At 50.3% G+C, this 14,106-nt stretch overlaps 1 protein-coding gene across 1 annotated transcript; it reads right to left on the reverse strand.

Moving 5' to 3' along the window:
* Positions 1-4,174: 4,174 nt before the first annotated feature.
* Positions 4,175-13,897, reverse strand: LOC121070045 (5-hydroxytryptamine receptor 7-like). The gene is made up of 3 exons (XM_040556666.1): positions 13,731-13,897; positions 12,293-12,846; positions 4,175-5,937 (listed from the first exon to the last, which is right to left on the reverse strand). Exons 2-3 carry the CDS (start codon positions 12,796-12,798, stop codon positions 5,166-5,168), a joined length of 1,278 nt encoding a protein of 425 aa, XP_040412600.1. The 5' UTR covers positions 12,799-12,846; positions 13,731-13,897; the 3' UTR covers positions 4,175-5,165.
* Positions 13,898-14,106: the final 209 nt, after the last annotated feature.

Consider the following 14,106-nt stretch of genomic DNA (forward strand, 5'->3'; position numbering starts at 1 on the left):
ATAAAAATGGCAAACAAACAAAAGAAAAACCATTTCTTATGTAAGAAGACAAGTGAAAAGTGTCACATAGCTGATGGTTATATTGGACATGCAACTTGAATATAACATTCAAAACAGAAGGAGCTGTTGCACATGGTAGGTAGGAGATCTGTAAATTGTCTTGCCAAAGAACGTGGTACTAAATATTTACACGAGCTTGAGTGGGAGACTAGAGAAATCATCCAATCTGTAGAATAACTAGGTCAGAAGGGAAAGTTTGATATCTCTGGTCCTGCTCAAAGGAAAGACAGCTTCAAAGGTAGATCAGGCTGCTCAAGGCCTGGTCCAGATGAGGCTTCAATGCCTCTGAAGAATGACATTTCCCACATCTTTCCTCTAATCCCACTCAAGGCAGTGGCTGGCCACAATCCGTCCTCCCCTTCACCTCCTGGCCATGCCCCGAGCTGCTGGGTGCCCCAGCCTGGGCTGCTACATGGGGTTCTCCTAGTCCAGAGGCAAGAGCTCACATATATCTTTGGAAAAAGAGGCCTTGGTGGTTACAGGGAAGCTTGCCCAGAAACCATGTCAAAGCAGGAAATTTTCTGAACTAAAATAGATGGATACTTTGACAGCAGTGGAGAGTGGGAGGGCATATGATCCACACTCACCTCGTTTCAGTGTTCTTCCCCAGGCTTCTCCTTATGTCACCTGCTGGAGAAGTGCTCCTGGCTACGTTTTTTATTTACCCCACTGCAACCATTCTTTATGCTAACCCCTGGATACACAGAACTACTGCACAGCCCCACTTTTCAAAGCTGCAAGGTGTCTGAGAGACACAGAAACCCTGATAGTCCTGGTGCCTGGGGGATTTATGTGCTTTGATCTGATCCAAAGCCATTCAAAAAAATCCAACCTTCAGTCCTTGATGAACTTGGGGTGAGAAGCAGCTCCAGCAGGTCTGGAGGAACTTCACAAGCAATTTTTGTTTTCATTCAGGAGCAAAGAAAGCTGCAAACAAAAGGAGTTGGGGGCTTTTATAGCACATTTATGATGTGTAACATCTCCCTGATAGTGGTACTGGCCCTACCTTTACACTGTGCATCCCATGGGAGAGGTGGGTTGTCCTATCCCTCTCCTGTGGGCACTACTACAGCTGGGAACCCCAGCTGCTGGGGAAGGAATAAGGCAGAGGTCTACAATCCATAACTTGCCTGGGGAGGGTGAATGGGGAGAATGATCACTCATTCTCCTTTCTAATGCAAAGGTTAGCCAGCCTAATGAGCTCAGCAGACAGCAGGTTCAAAATGAGGGAAAGGAGATAGTTCTTCACCTGCAAAAATAATTAGATTGTGGAACTCATTGTCTCAGGATGTCAGAGTAGGAAAAACATAAATAGGTTAGAAGAGAAGCATCCATGGGAGGTTATTAAACAAGAGCGCTTCTGGCTCAGGAAGTTACTGAACCTTTGATTGCTGGGGCAGAGGAGGATGCACTAGAGGTACCACAGCAGCTTTACTGGGCTTCAGTCTCTCTCTGTAAGCATCCACCACTTAGAGGGGTGGGGTCCAGGGATAGATTAGCTCCAGTCTGACATGGAGAAGCTCTCCTAATAATGTGTGACCATCAGGAGATGGTAGCAGCGGCAGGACTCGAGCGGAGTTGAGAAACGTGGGGATTTTGCTGAGCTGTCCTCGCGGCTCTCCAGCACACGTTTCCCATCCACAGAAGTGCTGACTTCAGAGGATCTGGGAGGTCTGGTGCTCTTTGGGCAGAGACACGCAGGCTTTCACCACCTTGGGCTTGTCGTTACATCTCGAGCTGATCTCCGCTGCCTTTGCTCAATGTCGTTATCAACATTTTCTGAACCCCAGCTGGGGCAGCCGTAGTGGTTTGTCAGAATTGTCTTTGCTCTCCAGATCACTTTTGCGTATATTTCTGTACATATTTCCTCTGCACACAGAGTGGAATAAAGAGCTGACTTGAGACCTACTCGTTTTATGCCTGAATTACTCCAATTTTCTCTGCCCAAGGCTCCTCATTCTTTCTGACTGCATTGCGACTAGTCTGCTGGGAATCTCTCATGGCCTGTGAAAGTTTCTGTTGCCCTCCTAAATTGATACTTTTCTCAAGGAACTCCGATTTTTGCCTCTTAAATCTTACACGGTTTGGTTGGACACTTGCATGCACGCTTACCTGGGTTTCAAAATGGCTCTGTTTTTTTTTTAAGCTTTTTTTTTTTTTTTTTTTTTTTTTTTACAGATGTTAAATGCATTGATTCCTGTCTGATTAAAATAATACACAACAAAACATGGAGTATTTTCAGCATGATTTAACAGCGCATCTACAAGGATTTTGACTGGCTTATCTAAATGTTTGGTGCTCACTCGTGCACAGAAAAGGCCTTGCTGTCTTTGGATGCACCCTATTTTGTTTAATCTAAGCACAATCTCATCTTGGAGAGTTAAGAGTTTAAGCTGAAGTCAATACAGTTTGGGACAGTAAGTGCTGGAAAGATCATGCAAGTCACTTCATTATTTTTTGAGCAAAATGTTTTGTTTCGATGGATCTATCTTGTCACATTTAAATGGTTTTGGATGTAAGCTTTTCGAATAGTTTCTGGGAACAAAGCTATTAATTCAAGCGGAACTATAGCTAAAAATGAAGTAATAGTAGTAGTAGTAGTAGTAGTAGTAGTAATAATAATAATAATAATAATAATAATAATAATAATAATAATAATATGATCAGACAGATAACTGTAGACCAAAATAAAACGTTCAATTCCAGAATAAGTCTTGATTTTTAAGATTAAAAAAAACATTTTTCTTGATCCCTAACTTACAAGAAGTTTTGCTTTGGACCATCCAGAATCATATTCTTTCCTCTTCTCTTTTTCCTCCAGAAGAACCATCAAACAAAAAACCTCCACTATCCATATGACTTCATTTAAAAGAATCAAACACTTTTTCAAGGCTCTTCTACAGTCTATTTTTAAGCAGCGCTAGACATGCCACCAGAACAAGGATGTTCAGTGGAATTAAATAAGATTATGAATTTTGAAGGCAGTTTAAGAACCCATAATGCAGAAAATGAGTAAAACCATGTCACTATGACCTTATGCATATGTATATATACACAACAGCAGAACAACCAGACTCTTGCTATGTGCTGAATGTGAAGTGGGCTGTCTTGGGACCTTCACATCCAGATGAGACATTCTGAATTAGCAGCTGGTTAGTTTTAAGCCAGACAGAGCAGTCAAAAGGGCACTGCCAGCTCTGTGGCAGGGAAGGAGGTGGGGAGTCCAGGGAGGAAACCAGACCCTGAAGCAAATTCATGTCCCTGTGGCTGGCCAGATCCAGTGACCAGCTGCTGCTAAAATATTGTGATAGAGCTGATGCTGCCCACGGTGTTTTCTGGAAGGAGAGGGTTTGTCTTTGATAAGCTGGTTCTGAGATGGGCAAAGTGTGCCCTAGAGACATGGTATGGGGGGGACCTGTTGTAGGGACCTGGAAGCAGAGACATCTGGAGAAATTGCAGTCAAGCTGGGGACAGGTGGTGAGTAGCAAAGTGCACCAAGGTGGCCAGGCACTGACATGGGAAAGAGGTTTAGTGCACATTCATGTGGGAGCAATGTGGAAGAAGGACAGTGAGGGTATGCACACGCCTTGTCCTGCCTTGTTGTGTCCCTGAGATCTCTGTTTTGCAGGATGTAAGGCCACAGGTCATCACAGGGACACCACTCAGGTTTTCCTGGGCAATGACATCCCTCCTTGGCAGAACATTGCAGGACACATCCTAAATACTGGCATATAACTAGGCAGTTCAGTGAGGCTGGGTTTCGTGCTGGTTCTGGACAGGACTATGTGACAGTGGAGTTGCACAGCAGCCTCTGAGCAGAAGGGGCTAGGCTCTGAATGTGAAGCAGGAGAACAACTGGACACCTTGCTGTGCCCAACCTCTTGGCCCCTTGGGACACTCCCAGTGGGCTTGAGCCAGTTGCCCTGCTCATTTGGAAACTTGTGAATCACCAGTCTAAACTGGACACCCTGTTGAAGAAAAACAAGGTCAAAAGCAAAGGGGGCTGCAGGAAGACAAGCCCTATCATCACATGAACATAAACGCAAATGCCCAAAGAAAATACACAGAAATAAAGAAACCAGTCTGTATTTTTTTAAAAAAGATACATCACTTTTAGTGTATTTTTTCAAGCTTGCTGGACATCATACTGAAGCACTATAAAGCTGTCAGAGAAATTATATACTTTTTTTCTGTTGTCAACCAAAGCGTGCTTTTATAGCATCAATTAGCCACAAATTATGAACACACATCACTTGTCTGAGAATGAATTAGAGTACACCCCAATGAACACATCCATCCTTTGCTCACTGGCCATCTCCCCGATGAGGACGCCATCAGATTGTCCTATCCAACCACAGAGGGAACTTGGTGTTCAGTCGTGTTGCATCCCGCGAGCGCGCCTCTTTCAAGTGCTGCAGTGCTACAGTGTGAGGGGAAGGAGGGTCATTGGTATAACGGCTCTGACGTGCAAACCTGGACATGAGCTCAGTGTGTAGAATGCAATTACATCGGTGGGAAGAGTTCCTATAAGCTGGGATGTCATGAGTGCCTGGATCTACGATGGAGCCTGTAGCTGCTGTTGTAGCTGATAAGAGAAGTGCAGCCAGCATCATCTTTACATAGTACATCCTGTGCTCTCCACTGACCTTAAAGCCCTTTTTGAAGGTGGAGAGCCATAGTTTATCAAGGTTTTTTGTTGTTGTTTTGTTTGTTTTGTTTTGTTTTGGTTGGTTGGGGGAGGGGAGGAGTTGCTTTTCCTTTTTTTTTAATTTTTTATTTTATTTTTTTTTTAACAGATGGGAAAACTGAGGCACAGAGAGGTGGTGTGACTTGCCCACAGTTGGTGGTAGACCTTGGATCCCTCCCGGTCTCAGCTCCCACCTTGGGCATGGTGAGAAGGGAAGGCTGCCTGCTCGTTCCCCCACAGGGCAAGGAGAGCGGCATCTCCTCCTGGGGTGAGGGAAGGGTGCCGCTCTCAGCAGCAACATCTGACGGGGGCAATGGCACGCGTGGTTTCTTCCGGCCCCGAGGGGCAGGGGAAGCAAGGAACCTGAAATGGAGGGGCAGGAGTTCGTCGGTCAGGCACTGAGCTAGAGGACACGGCTCTACAGGATGCATTCGTGCCTCTCTGTGGCTTTCAGGGCCTCGTGCATGCTGGCGGCGGAGAGTCTCCTGTTGATGTTCCTGTACCTACACCTCAGGAGGTTCCAGAAAGTAGTCCTCAAGTCTCGGTTAAAGAAAGCGTAAATCAAGGGGTTGATGAGGGAGTTGGTGTACCCCAGCCAGAGCAGAGTCCTCTCCAACCGCAGCGGCATGCAGCTGCAGTGGATGCCGCAGATAAAAGGCCGAGCCGTCGACATCAGGAAGAACGGGAGCCAGCAAAACGTGAAGGCCCCAACGATGATACCGAGGGTCCTGGCCGCTTTCTGCTCCCGTTTGAAGATGGAAATGTTCTTTCGGTCTTGCCGGAGCAGTTTGGAGAGGGTGGCGCATTCCTCCACCGCCTTGGTGCGCTTCGAGCTGTGGTGGCCCCGGCTGGAGGCCTCCAGGCAGTAGACGCCCTCCTCTTCATAGTGCTTGGGGAAGTTCATGAAGCGGTGCTTCTCGGCGCTCACCTTGGCGGCCTTGTAGATCCGGCTGTACATGACGAGCATGACCGCCATGGGGATGTAGAAGGCAACCCCCGTGGAGTAGACCGTGTACCCGAAGTCCTGGCTGATGAGACAGACCCTCTCCACCGTGACGTTCTTGGCCCAGCCGAAGAGAGGAGGAAGCGTGATGGAGGCAGACAGGAGCCAAACGATGAAGACCATCTTGGCCATCAGCTTCCCATTTTGTCTCACAGGGTATGTCAGCGGCCGGGTGATCCCCAGATACCTGGAAAAAGAAGAGTTGCAAAGCTTAGGAGAAGAGTTGCAGAGCTTTGGAGGGTTGCAAGATATGAGTGCATTTGGTTGGCGTTGGGTGATTTTCATTCCTCATCAGCTTTTCATGCTCCATCACAGGAGAATTTCAGCCTTGGAGTGGGAAAAAGAAGTGAACTCCCCACATGAAATTCACATGAAGTGAATTCCCCAACTTCACACACTTCAGCTCTCTAGCCTAAAATCTCATTTCAGTTTTTCTCCTCTGCTTTCTTGCAGCCACCCCATGCATGACACAAGATGCCATTGAATTGCTGAGGTCAGTCTGGGCTCCACGTGTCTTCCTTGGGATTAAAAAATCTTAAGAAAAACTTAGTTTTCTACCAGAACTAGTTTGTACAGAGAACTCACAACAAATTCCAGTGATGGCACGTAGCTCACTCCAGCCTATTGCCCACCCAGGAAAACCCCCAGGAAGGAGAGGGGTGGTCCGCAGACTAATGCTTGCACACCACATTCAGTACAACACATCATCCCCCTCTCTATGCAGCCTGCAATATTAGGGCAAACCCAAATGTTCCTACAACATCTACTGGAAATGATCTTTGGAAACCAAGACCAGATCAAGTGCCTATTGCAAACATCTGGAGCAGGCTGCTCCCATGGATGGCTGTTTGCTCCTGAAGAGGTGGTGTCCCTGGGGAGTTAAATGGATGGAGGTCCGAGTGGGAGATGCCAAAAGCATGTGGTGACCCATGGATTCATAAATTTTGATGCCTGGAGTTATTAATCTTGTTAGTCTGATTGAAAGGGGATGGAGACTACATCAACCATCAGCTCCTGGTTAGACTACAGGACGTGATTTTGAAACATCCCCAGCCTTGGGAGGATTTGTATGACTTAGACATTGTGTCAACTGTTAGTTGATAAGTTGCAATTGTACACTAATAAATCAGCAGGGATTTGGCCACTGCCAGCCCGAGTTCCCACTGGAAAACCTCCTATTCCATCTCAACGAGTGCAACAAAACCCTCCAGCTGTTGCGTGTTTTTAGGTTACAGCCTCTTTGCCTCAAACCCTGGCCGCTGTCAGGAATTTGTAGGCATTTTTAGGCAGGATCAAGTCACCTCTGAATTGCCTGGCATAAACTGGGTCAGGCCGGAGGGGAAGTGAGAACAGCAGCTGTATGGACAGTTTCTTTGCTAAAAGCATTTCTGGGGAAGAACGGACTTTTCTGCCAAAAGGAAAATCTCTGCGGAGAATTGTACCCCTGATGTATCATTATTATTTTTTTTTTCCAACACTCAAACCATCTCACTGTAGGTGTTAGCAGATTTTTCTTCCCTGATTTTTTTTCCCTTCTCCAAATCCTCCCCCAACAGTGGAAAAAGACAGAAATAAAAAAAATTATCCAAGTCTCTGTTCCCTCCCCAGTGCCAAATAAATTCAAAGCCCAAACTATTCACACCTGAATCCCAAATAAAATGAATTTTACTTCATTCGATTAATTATTCTTTTTCTAATTTTGTCTGTATTTTCTTCAGCTGGTTTAAGTCAAAAAACAAACAAACAAACAAACAAAAAATACAAACCAAGCACAACTCTACACACCCACTGATGTTGTTTGAACACCCAGAGGTGGCACAGGCTGCAGGAGGATGTTCGTGGGTGTGAAGGCAATGCAATCTCTCAAGAAAAGGCTTTTAACCCCATAACCCCTTGGAAAACCTGTCTGCATTGGGAAGGATGAGACCTGGTGGGATGGAGATGGGCAACAGGGATGGTTTTAGTGCTGTACTTCCAAAAAATACCACCTCCTCCTTCTTGCTTGGTCTGAGCTTGGTGAGAATGGGGCTGAAGGACTGGGGTGGAGAGATGCTGCCCCAAATCCCTCCTGCTGCAGGCTCAGTGGCCTTTGAGCTGGGAGGGAGCCATGCCCTGCTGGTGCATCTCCAAATCCAGCACCAAAAATCACAGCTCCAGGCCAAGAACATTGCACACTAATATCTGCTGCGCCGTGTGATGCCCTTTGTTATGCCATCACCGAGGTTTCTTTAGAAGCCGATCCACTTGGGATTTGCTGAAACTTCAAGGAATTTACAGGCTAGCCCAGCAAAATGCACAGTGACGAGATTTAAAAGGCAGGCAAAGCTGACACAATTCATCTGCGGGTGCCCTGTGCCATCACTGCTGGAGGACACGGGGCCATTTTGGGGTCTCTGACTATAGTTGTGATGAGAGACCAGCATCCACAGCAGCGCGGGAGGTGCGCTTGCATGGGCAGGCACTGGGATGCAAATCGAATTCCCCCGCTCTGATTCATTTGTGTGTGTGTGGTGTTGTTAATCAAGTTTAGCAGTAATCAGGTAACAAAAGCCAGTTCCTGGAACAGTGATTTGCTGGAGATTTATGCAACTTTGCGGGACCGTGCCATGCCGAGCTGATGGTGACCAATTTTTGCAGTTCCATCAAAAAAAAAAAAAAAAAAAGGATATTCCACATCCCTGCTCCACTGGTGCAGCCCGAGCCCTGCCCCAGCCCCCTGGACCAACAGATTCAGGACATTTATTCCAAGCTGAACAGCAACCACTGAATCCTTACATCAGGGATTAAATAATAAAGGGAAGCAAAACCTCTCCAAGGTGCTCCCATCTCCGTGCTGCAGCTGGTGAGCTGGGAGAGGACCAACTCGCACCCATGCAGGTCAGCTGAGACCAAATGAACCCAGAGCTGAGGTTTCCTGAACCCCACTCTTTTGCTACACCCCATTTGGCCTTTTTTTGGCCAAGTTTAAGCTCTGTATCTGCTTCCAGGCTTCATCCTGCTGAAGGAGAAGAGACCTCCAGGTGGAGGATGGTGGGCAGCTGGGGGTCAAGTGCCCATGCCCAAAGCCAGGGGTGGTGGGAACACCCATGGGAGCTACTCAGCCAGCTGGAGATACAGCACAGGAACCCACCTGGCCCGGGACACGCTCAGATGAAGGCCACAGGGAGGCTATCCAGCAAAGTGATGTGCACTTTTCATCCCCCTGATTCTTTTAGGAACCATCCCTTCTACTGGGGACAACATGAGTTTGGAGCCTGCTGTCTGATTTTAGGTAGGAAACACCCATCAGGGAGAAGGGAGAGCTCCAGTCCCTTCCTGGGAAGGGGATGGAGACTTTTTCTTCCACCAAGACAATTTTAAACACTTTGAGGGGCTTCTTTTTGATCAGAGCCTTGGCGTTTTCACAGAGCTTCATAAAAGCTGAACATTTGAACATTTTTTTTTTTTTCCTTTTTTTTTCGGCAATAAAGAATCTATAACTTTGGCAGGCTTTTATATAAGAAAAATGTAAGAGAAAGACAGACGTTTCCAGCATATATTTTTTTCTGATTTAAAAGAAAATCAATCAAACTCCCCTTCAGACAAGACTCGTTCTACCAGCTTCAATCAAGAGGCTTTTAGAAAGCGCTCTGCATTAATAATCAATAGTAGCAGCCTACGTTTTAATAGTACCTGTCATCTTGGGCAAACTGCGCATCTTTTATACCTAAGCTAACCAAAGTGTGAGGACACTTCGGCCATCGATAAAAATTACGACCTCCTCTCTGGCAGGAGCAGGCAGCTACCTGTCAGTGCGGACCACATCACCATGGACAGGACTAGAGGAAGCATTGATGCTATCAGATGATCTTTAAGGTCATTAAATGATCTTTAAGATCCCTTCCAACCCAAACCATCTGCGGTTCGATGATTCTGTGCATCCCAGGATACGACAAGGGAAGGAAGTACCGGTGCTGTCCCTCTTCTTTCTTGCAGGGCAGGAGAAATTGGAAACTGGTGGAAATTTCAGTAAGCCCCCCCCTGAACAGCCTTTTCATCCCTTTTGGAGCAAGAATTGCAGGTTCTGTGCAAGCTCAGCAACCCTTTTGTTTTAGCTCTGCTTTGTCTCAGCACAGAAGCTGATGTGTCTGATTTTGGAGATGTTTCTAGCAGGGGTTAAGCCCCAGATCCTGCCCATCCCAAGGCCAGCAGGAGGTGACAACACAGGCATGGTCCTGGATCCCTCCACCCACCTCCATCAACTGCCTGGGGGAGTGAGGCTGACGGGTTGACGAGGAGCAATGATGACTTTGGGGTGCTCAGGGCAATCCCTGCAGCCCGCAGCCTGTTCCTGGGGACCCTTGGGACAGAAAGCAGCGGGATGGTGCCCCAGCCACCTGCTCCTCCTGAAGGGCATCAGAGGACATCCCACATATTCTCCTTCTCTCCTTGAGCATGGGATAGACTGAGCCCATCCAGCTGTCCAAGCCTGAGGTGGGTGCAGCCATGGGGACATCCACCCCGTGCCGTAGCCCCGCTGGCCCTCCCTTGGCTGAAATTACAGCCTTTTACTCTTTTTCTCTTGTCCCCTGCATCTCTGAAAATTCCTCTCACACTGCTCAACTTCAACATTTTTTTGGGGGGGGGATGAAGGTCTGGGAGCAAATGCCTCGCGTCATGGAACAGTCCCTGCATGGATGCACACAGGGAGCGAGCCTGTGCTAGGAGAGCCGGGCTCTGCAGCAGCCTCCTGCTCTCCCAGCTCCTTCCTCCATCACCCCGTTGAGGTCTGAAGCCCAGAAGGGTCAAGATTTGTCTAAAAACACCAAAACCTGTGCTGGTTCCTTTGCTGCAGCTCACTTCTCCTCACCCAAAAAGGACAGTGGGTCTTGCACAGCCAGCACCGGCAATGCTGCAGCAGGGATCAGAGATGGGTGCAGGGGTGCTGGAAGCATTTTTGGGATGCTGTAGGATGCTGCCCTTCTTCGGGGCTCCTCGGAGCCCTCCAAAGCTTGTCTGGATGTGCTGGGAAGCGATGTGCCTCCAAAAAGTCAGATGCCCACAAGCACCTCCATCATTTTCCTGTGGAAGGAGTTTGTGCCACGGTCTGCACGAACGGGTTGCAATGGTTGTCCTGAAGGGTCTGTCCTGGGTGGTGTGTTTGGGATGGGGGTCTCCGAAGGAGGAAGGGAAGGGAAGGGAAGGGAAGGGAAGGGAAGGGAAGGGAAGGGAAGGGAAGGGAAGGGAAGGGAAGGGAAATTTGGAAAGGAAAATTTGGAAAGGAAAATTTGGAAAGCAAAGCCAATCTGATTCATACATAGCTGCTGCTTTGCTCCTCACTCATCCAGAGGAGATGTTCACATATCCCATTGCTGCATTTGCTCTCTTCCCTCTCACCAAGGCAGACTTTTCTCCTGACAGCTCTGGCTACACCTGCTTTTTAGGAACAGGCTGTTTATGGAAACACCGCAAGTTCAGCAGCAGAGCAGGACCTCTCCGAGCGGTCGGCCGGGGATTTTGCTCTCCGACCAGCAGCACCTGGTCAGAAAACCTGCTGTGGGAGCAGCGGCTGGCAGGGGAGAGGGCTTGGGAGCGTGAGATGCTGCTCGCTGCTGCAGCAGCCGGGTTTTCTCTGGCCTTTCTGCTTTGTCAGCCGGTGCCACACTGGAATGGCAAGCTACCAGGGTGGTGACATGGTCACCGTGGCCAGGACACGGGCACGGGTGGCTACAAACACCAGCTCACGGCTGGAGGCACGCAGGCTCTGTCCCTCCCCGAGCTGCTTATCACCACCCAGCCTGGCTCGCGGTGCCAGCATAAACCAAACCAACCCCCCCCAGAAAGCCAGCGTGCACGTCAGATCTGGATCCGTCCCACTGGCTCATCAGCACAATGTCCCTAATGACGCAGCTGCTATAATTAGTCCCACGGGGGTGCTGGCTTGCCCGAGTCTCGCCAGTTTGCCAGACGGGCTCGGCCTTTCCCTCTCCACTCCAGCTGTGGGAGCTGAAGCCAGCAACACCCCACAAATGCACACATTGGGCTACACCAGGGGTTTCTGGATTTGGGGTACCAGGGGTTTCTGGATTTAGGGTGGGCTGGGGGAGCTGCCGGCACCCTTGGCCAAGGCACGAGCCCGGGGAGCAGCAGAGCATCTCACAGGACTGGGCTCCTGATGCTCCATACCTGGATTTTCACAGCATACGCACTTTTTTTTTTGTTTTGTTGAACGCTTTTATGGCCCAGCCTCCTTCCACGGAGCTGTGAATGGGCAAAGTCTATCCCCTAGGCTCTGTTCCACCAGCCAGGGAAGAACACGAAGCAGCTGCACAGAGCGGGGAGGACTAAGCGAGGACTTAGAGAAGTTACCCAAGAAAGCACCTTAAGCTCAGCTCCTCCAAAGGGCACCTAATCCATACAGAAAGCCCTCACCCACCTTGCACACCCAGAAAACACATGCAGCAGCACCGACCCAAGACGAACACGATTCTGGTGGACGAACAAAATCCTGGTGGCCCCCAACCAAATATTAAAGCCTGCGTGGCATCCGCCTCCCCCCTTACCTGTCCACGCTGATGATGCACAAGGTCATGATGGAGGCGGTGCAGCACATCACGTCCATGGCGATAAAGACGTTGCAAAACACCTTCCCGAAGAGCCACTCTCCCCCCAGCAGGTCCGTGATGGTCACGAAAGGCATGACAGCGAAGGCCACCGACAGGTCGGCGGCCGCCAGGGACACCACCAGGTAGTTGGAGGGCTGCCGGAGCTTCTTGACGATGCAGACGGAGATGATGACCAGCCCGTTGCCCGCGATGGTGGTGAGGATGATGATGGAGAGCACGGCTCCGATGACGATCTTCTCGGTGTCCCCATAGAGCAGGATCTCCTCGCCGCAGTCTGTGGCGTTGGTGAGGTTGGAGGAGGGCAGCTCTGGCTCGGCTGAGGAGGGTTCCTCAGGCATGAAGGGATTCGGGAGAGCTTTCCGAGCCGGGTGCTGCTGCTCTGCGTTCCCCACGAAGAGAAGGTGCTGCTCCAGAAACCTCCTGGGGCCAGCCCTCAGCAGCATGCTCTGAGCTCACCGCGGCGGGCAGCGGCTTTCTCCCAGCAGTGACACCTCCAGCGACAAACCAGAACATTTTATCGCAAACAGGCAACGAAAATAAAACACCCTCCCCTCTTCCTCCCCTCCCCAGCCCTCTCTCTTTTCCCCCAGAGCTGCGGCTGGGTCTCACGTGCTCAGCGAGGAGCCGCTTCCCAAGTCTGCGTGAAGGCGCGCGGTTTGTGGGAGGATGCTCGGGGAGAGCTCGCCCCCACTTTTCAAGCGGCACAGGCTGCCCGCTCCGTCTGCAATGGCTGCCTAATTGCCTGCTTTTCCAGAAGGACAGACACCAGCAGATAGTTGTGATTGCTCGTGTTGCCTTGCCTTGCTGCCAAGCCGTGCTGCTGCTCCTCTTTAAGGCGTAAATCCCGGCAAACGCCCTGCACCTACAGGCGTGTTCCCCCGTGTGAACACAGGAGAGGGGGTGACAGCACAGCCACAGCTGCAAAACCTGTGCCCACACATCTCCTGCGGGTGTCAGCACACAAACTTCAGCCCCAAGGCTGCAAACCCATGCACAGGGGTATCACAGCAGCACACGATGCCGTACACAGGGCACGCGTAGCATCACTGCCCTGGGTACCACGCAGGTCAGGGCTTCCCAGAGCCCTGGGCATCCCCCCAAGCATACGAGAGCCCCCACGAGCACAGCCACACTCCCACTCTTTTACTCACCCCCTATGAGTATTTCCCAGCCATCGGTGGGGAAACTTTGGGGTAGGGCTCGCCCGGTGCAGGGCTCACCCTGTGCAGGGCTCCGAGCATCACGCACAACCCGCATCTTGCTTCTTCAGAGCCCCTTTTCCCCTCGAAGGGAGCTTTAATAAACCTAAACCATATCGCAGCCCCCCTCCTCCCCTTCACGTTCTCCCCTCCCAGGGCGATGGGGATCCCGTTACCTGTGCCGAGGGGGTGAGACATCCTCCAAGCGAGCCCCTGCGAGCTCCGGGCAGGAGAGAAAGCGAAGAGCCACCCCCGGAGCATCCTCCTTCCCTCCCCGTTCCCTCCCCCCGCCCCTCCCAGGCAGGGACCCCGATGCTCCAGGCTCTGCCCTAGCCCCAGGGGAGAGCAAGGACCGCAGAGGGGTGGGGGGGGGCCGAGAGCAAAAGCCGGGTCCTTGCACCCTGCAGGAGCCTGGGGACCCGGAGGGGAGGGCTGGAATTTGGGCAGCTGCCCCTGGATGCGATCCTGTGGCGAGGAGAAGCCTGTGCGAGTGAAATCAGGCTCTGGGGGCGTGCAGGACCGGGAGCAGCCTTCCCTGCTTTTTTTTCCAGG

This window comes from Cygnus olor, chromosome 4 (assembly GCF_009769625.2).
Source record: "Cygnus olor isolate bCygOlo1 chromosome 4, bCygOlo1.pri.v2, whole genome shotgun sequence".
Lineage (NCBI taxonomy): Eukaryota > Metazoa > Chordata > Aves > Anseriformes > Anatidae > Cygnus > Cygnus olor.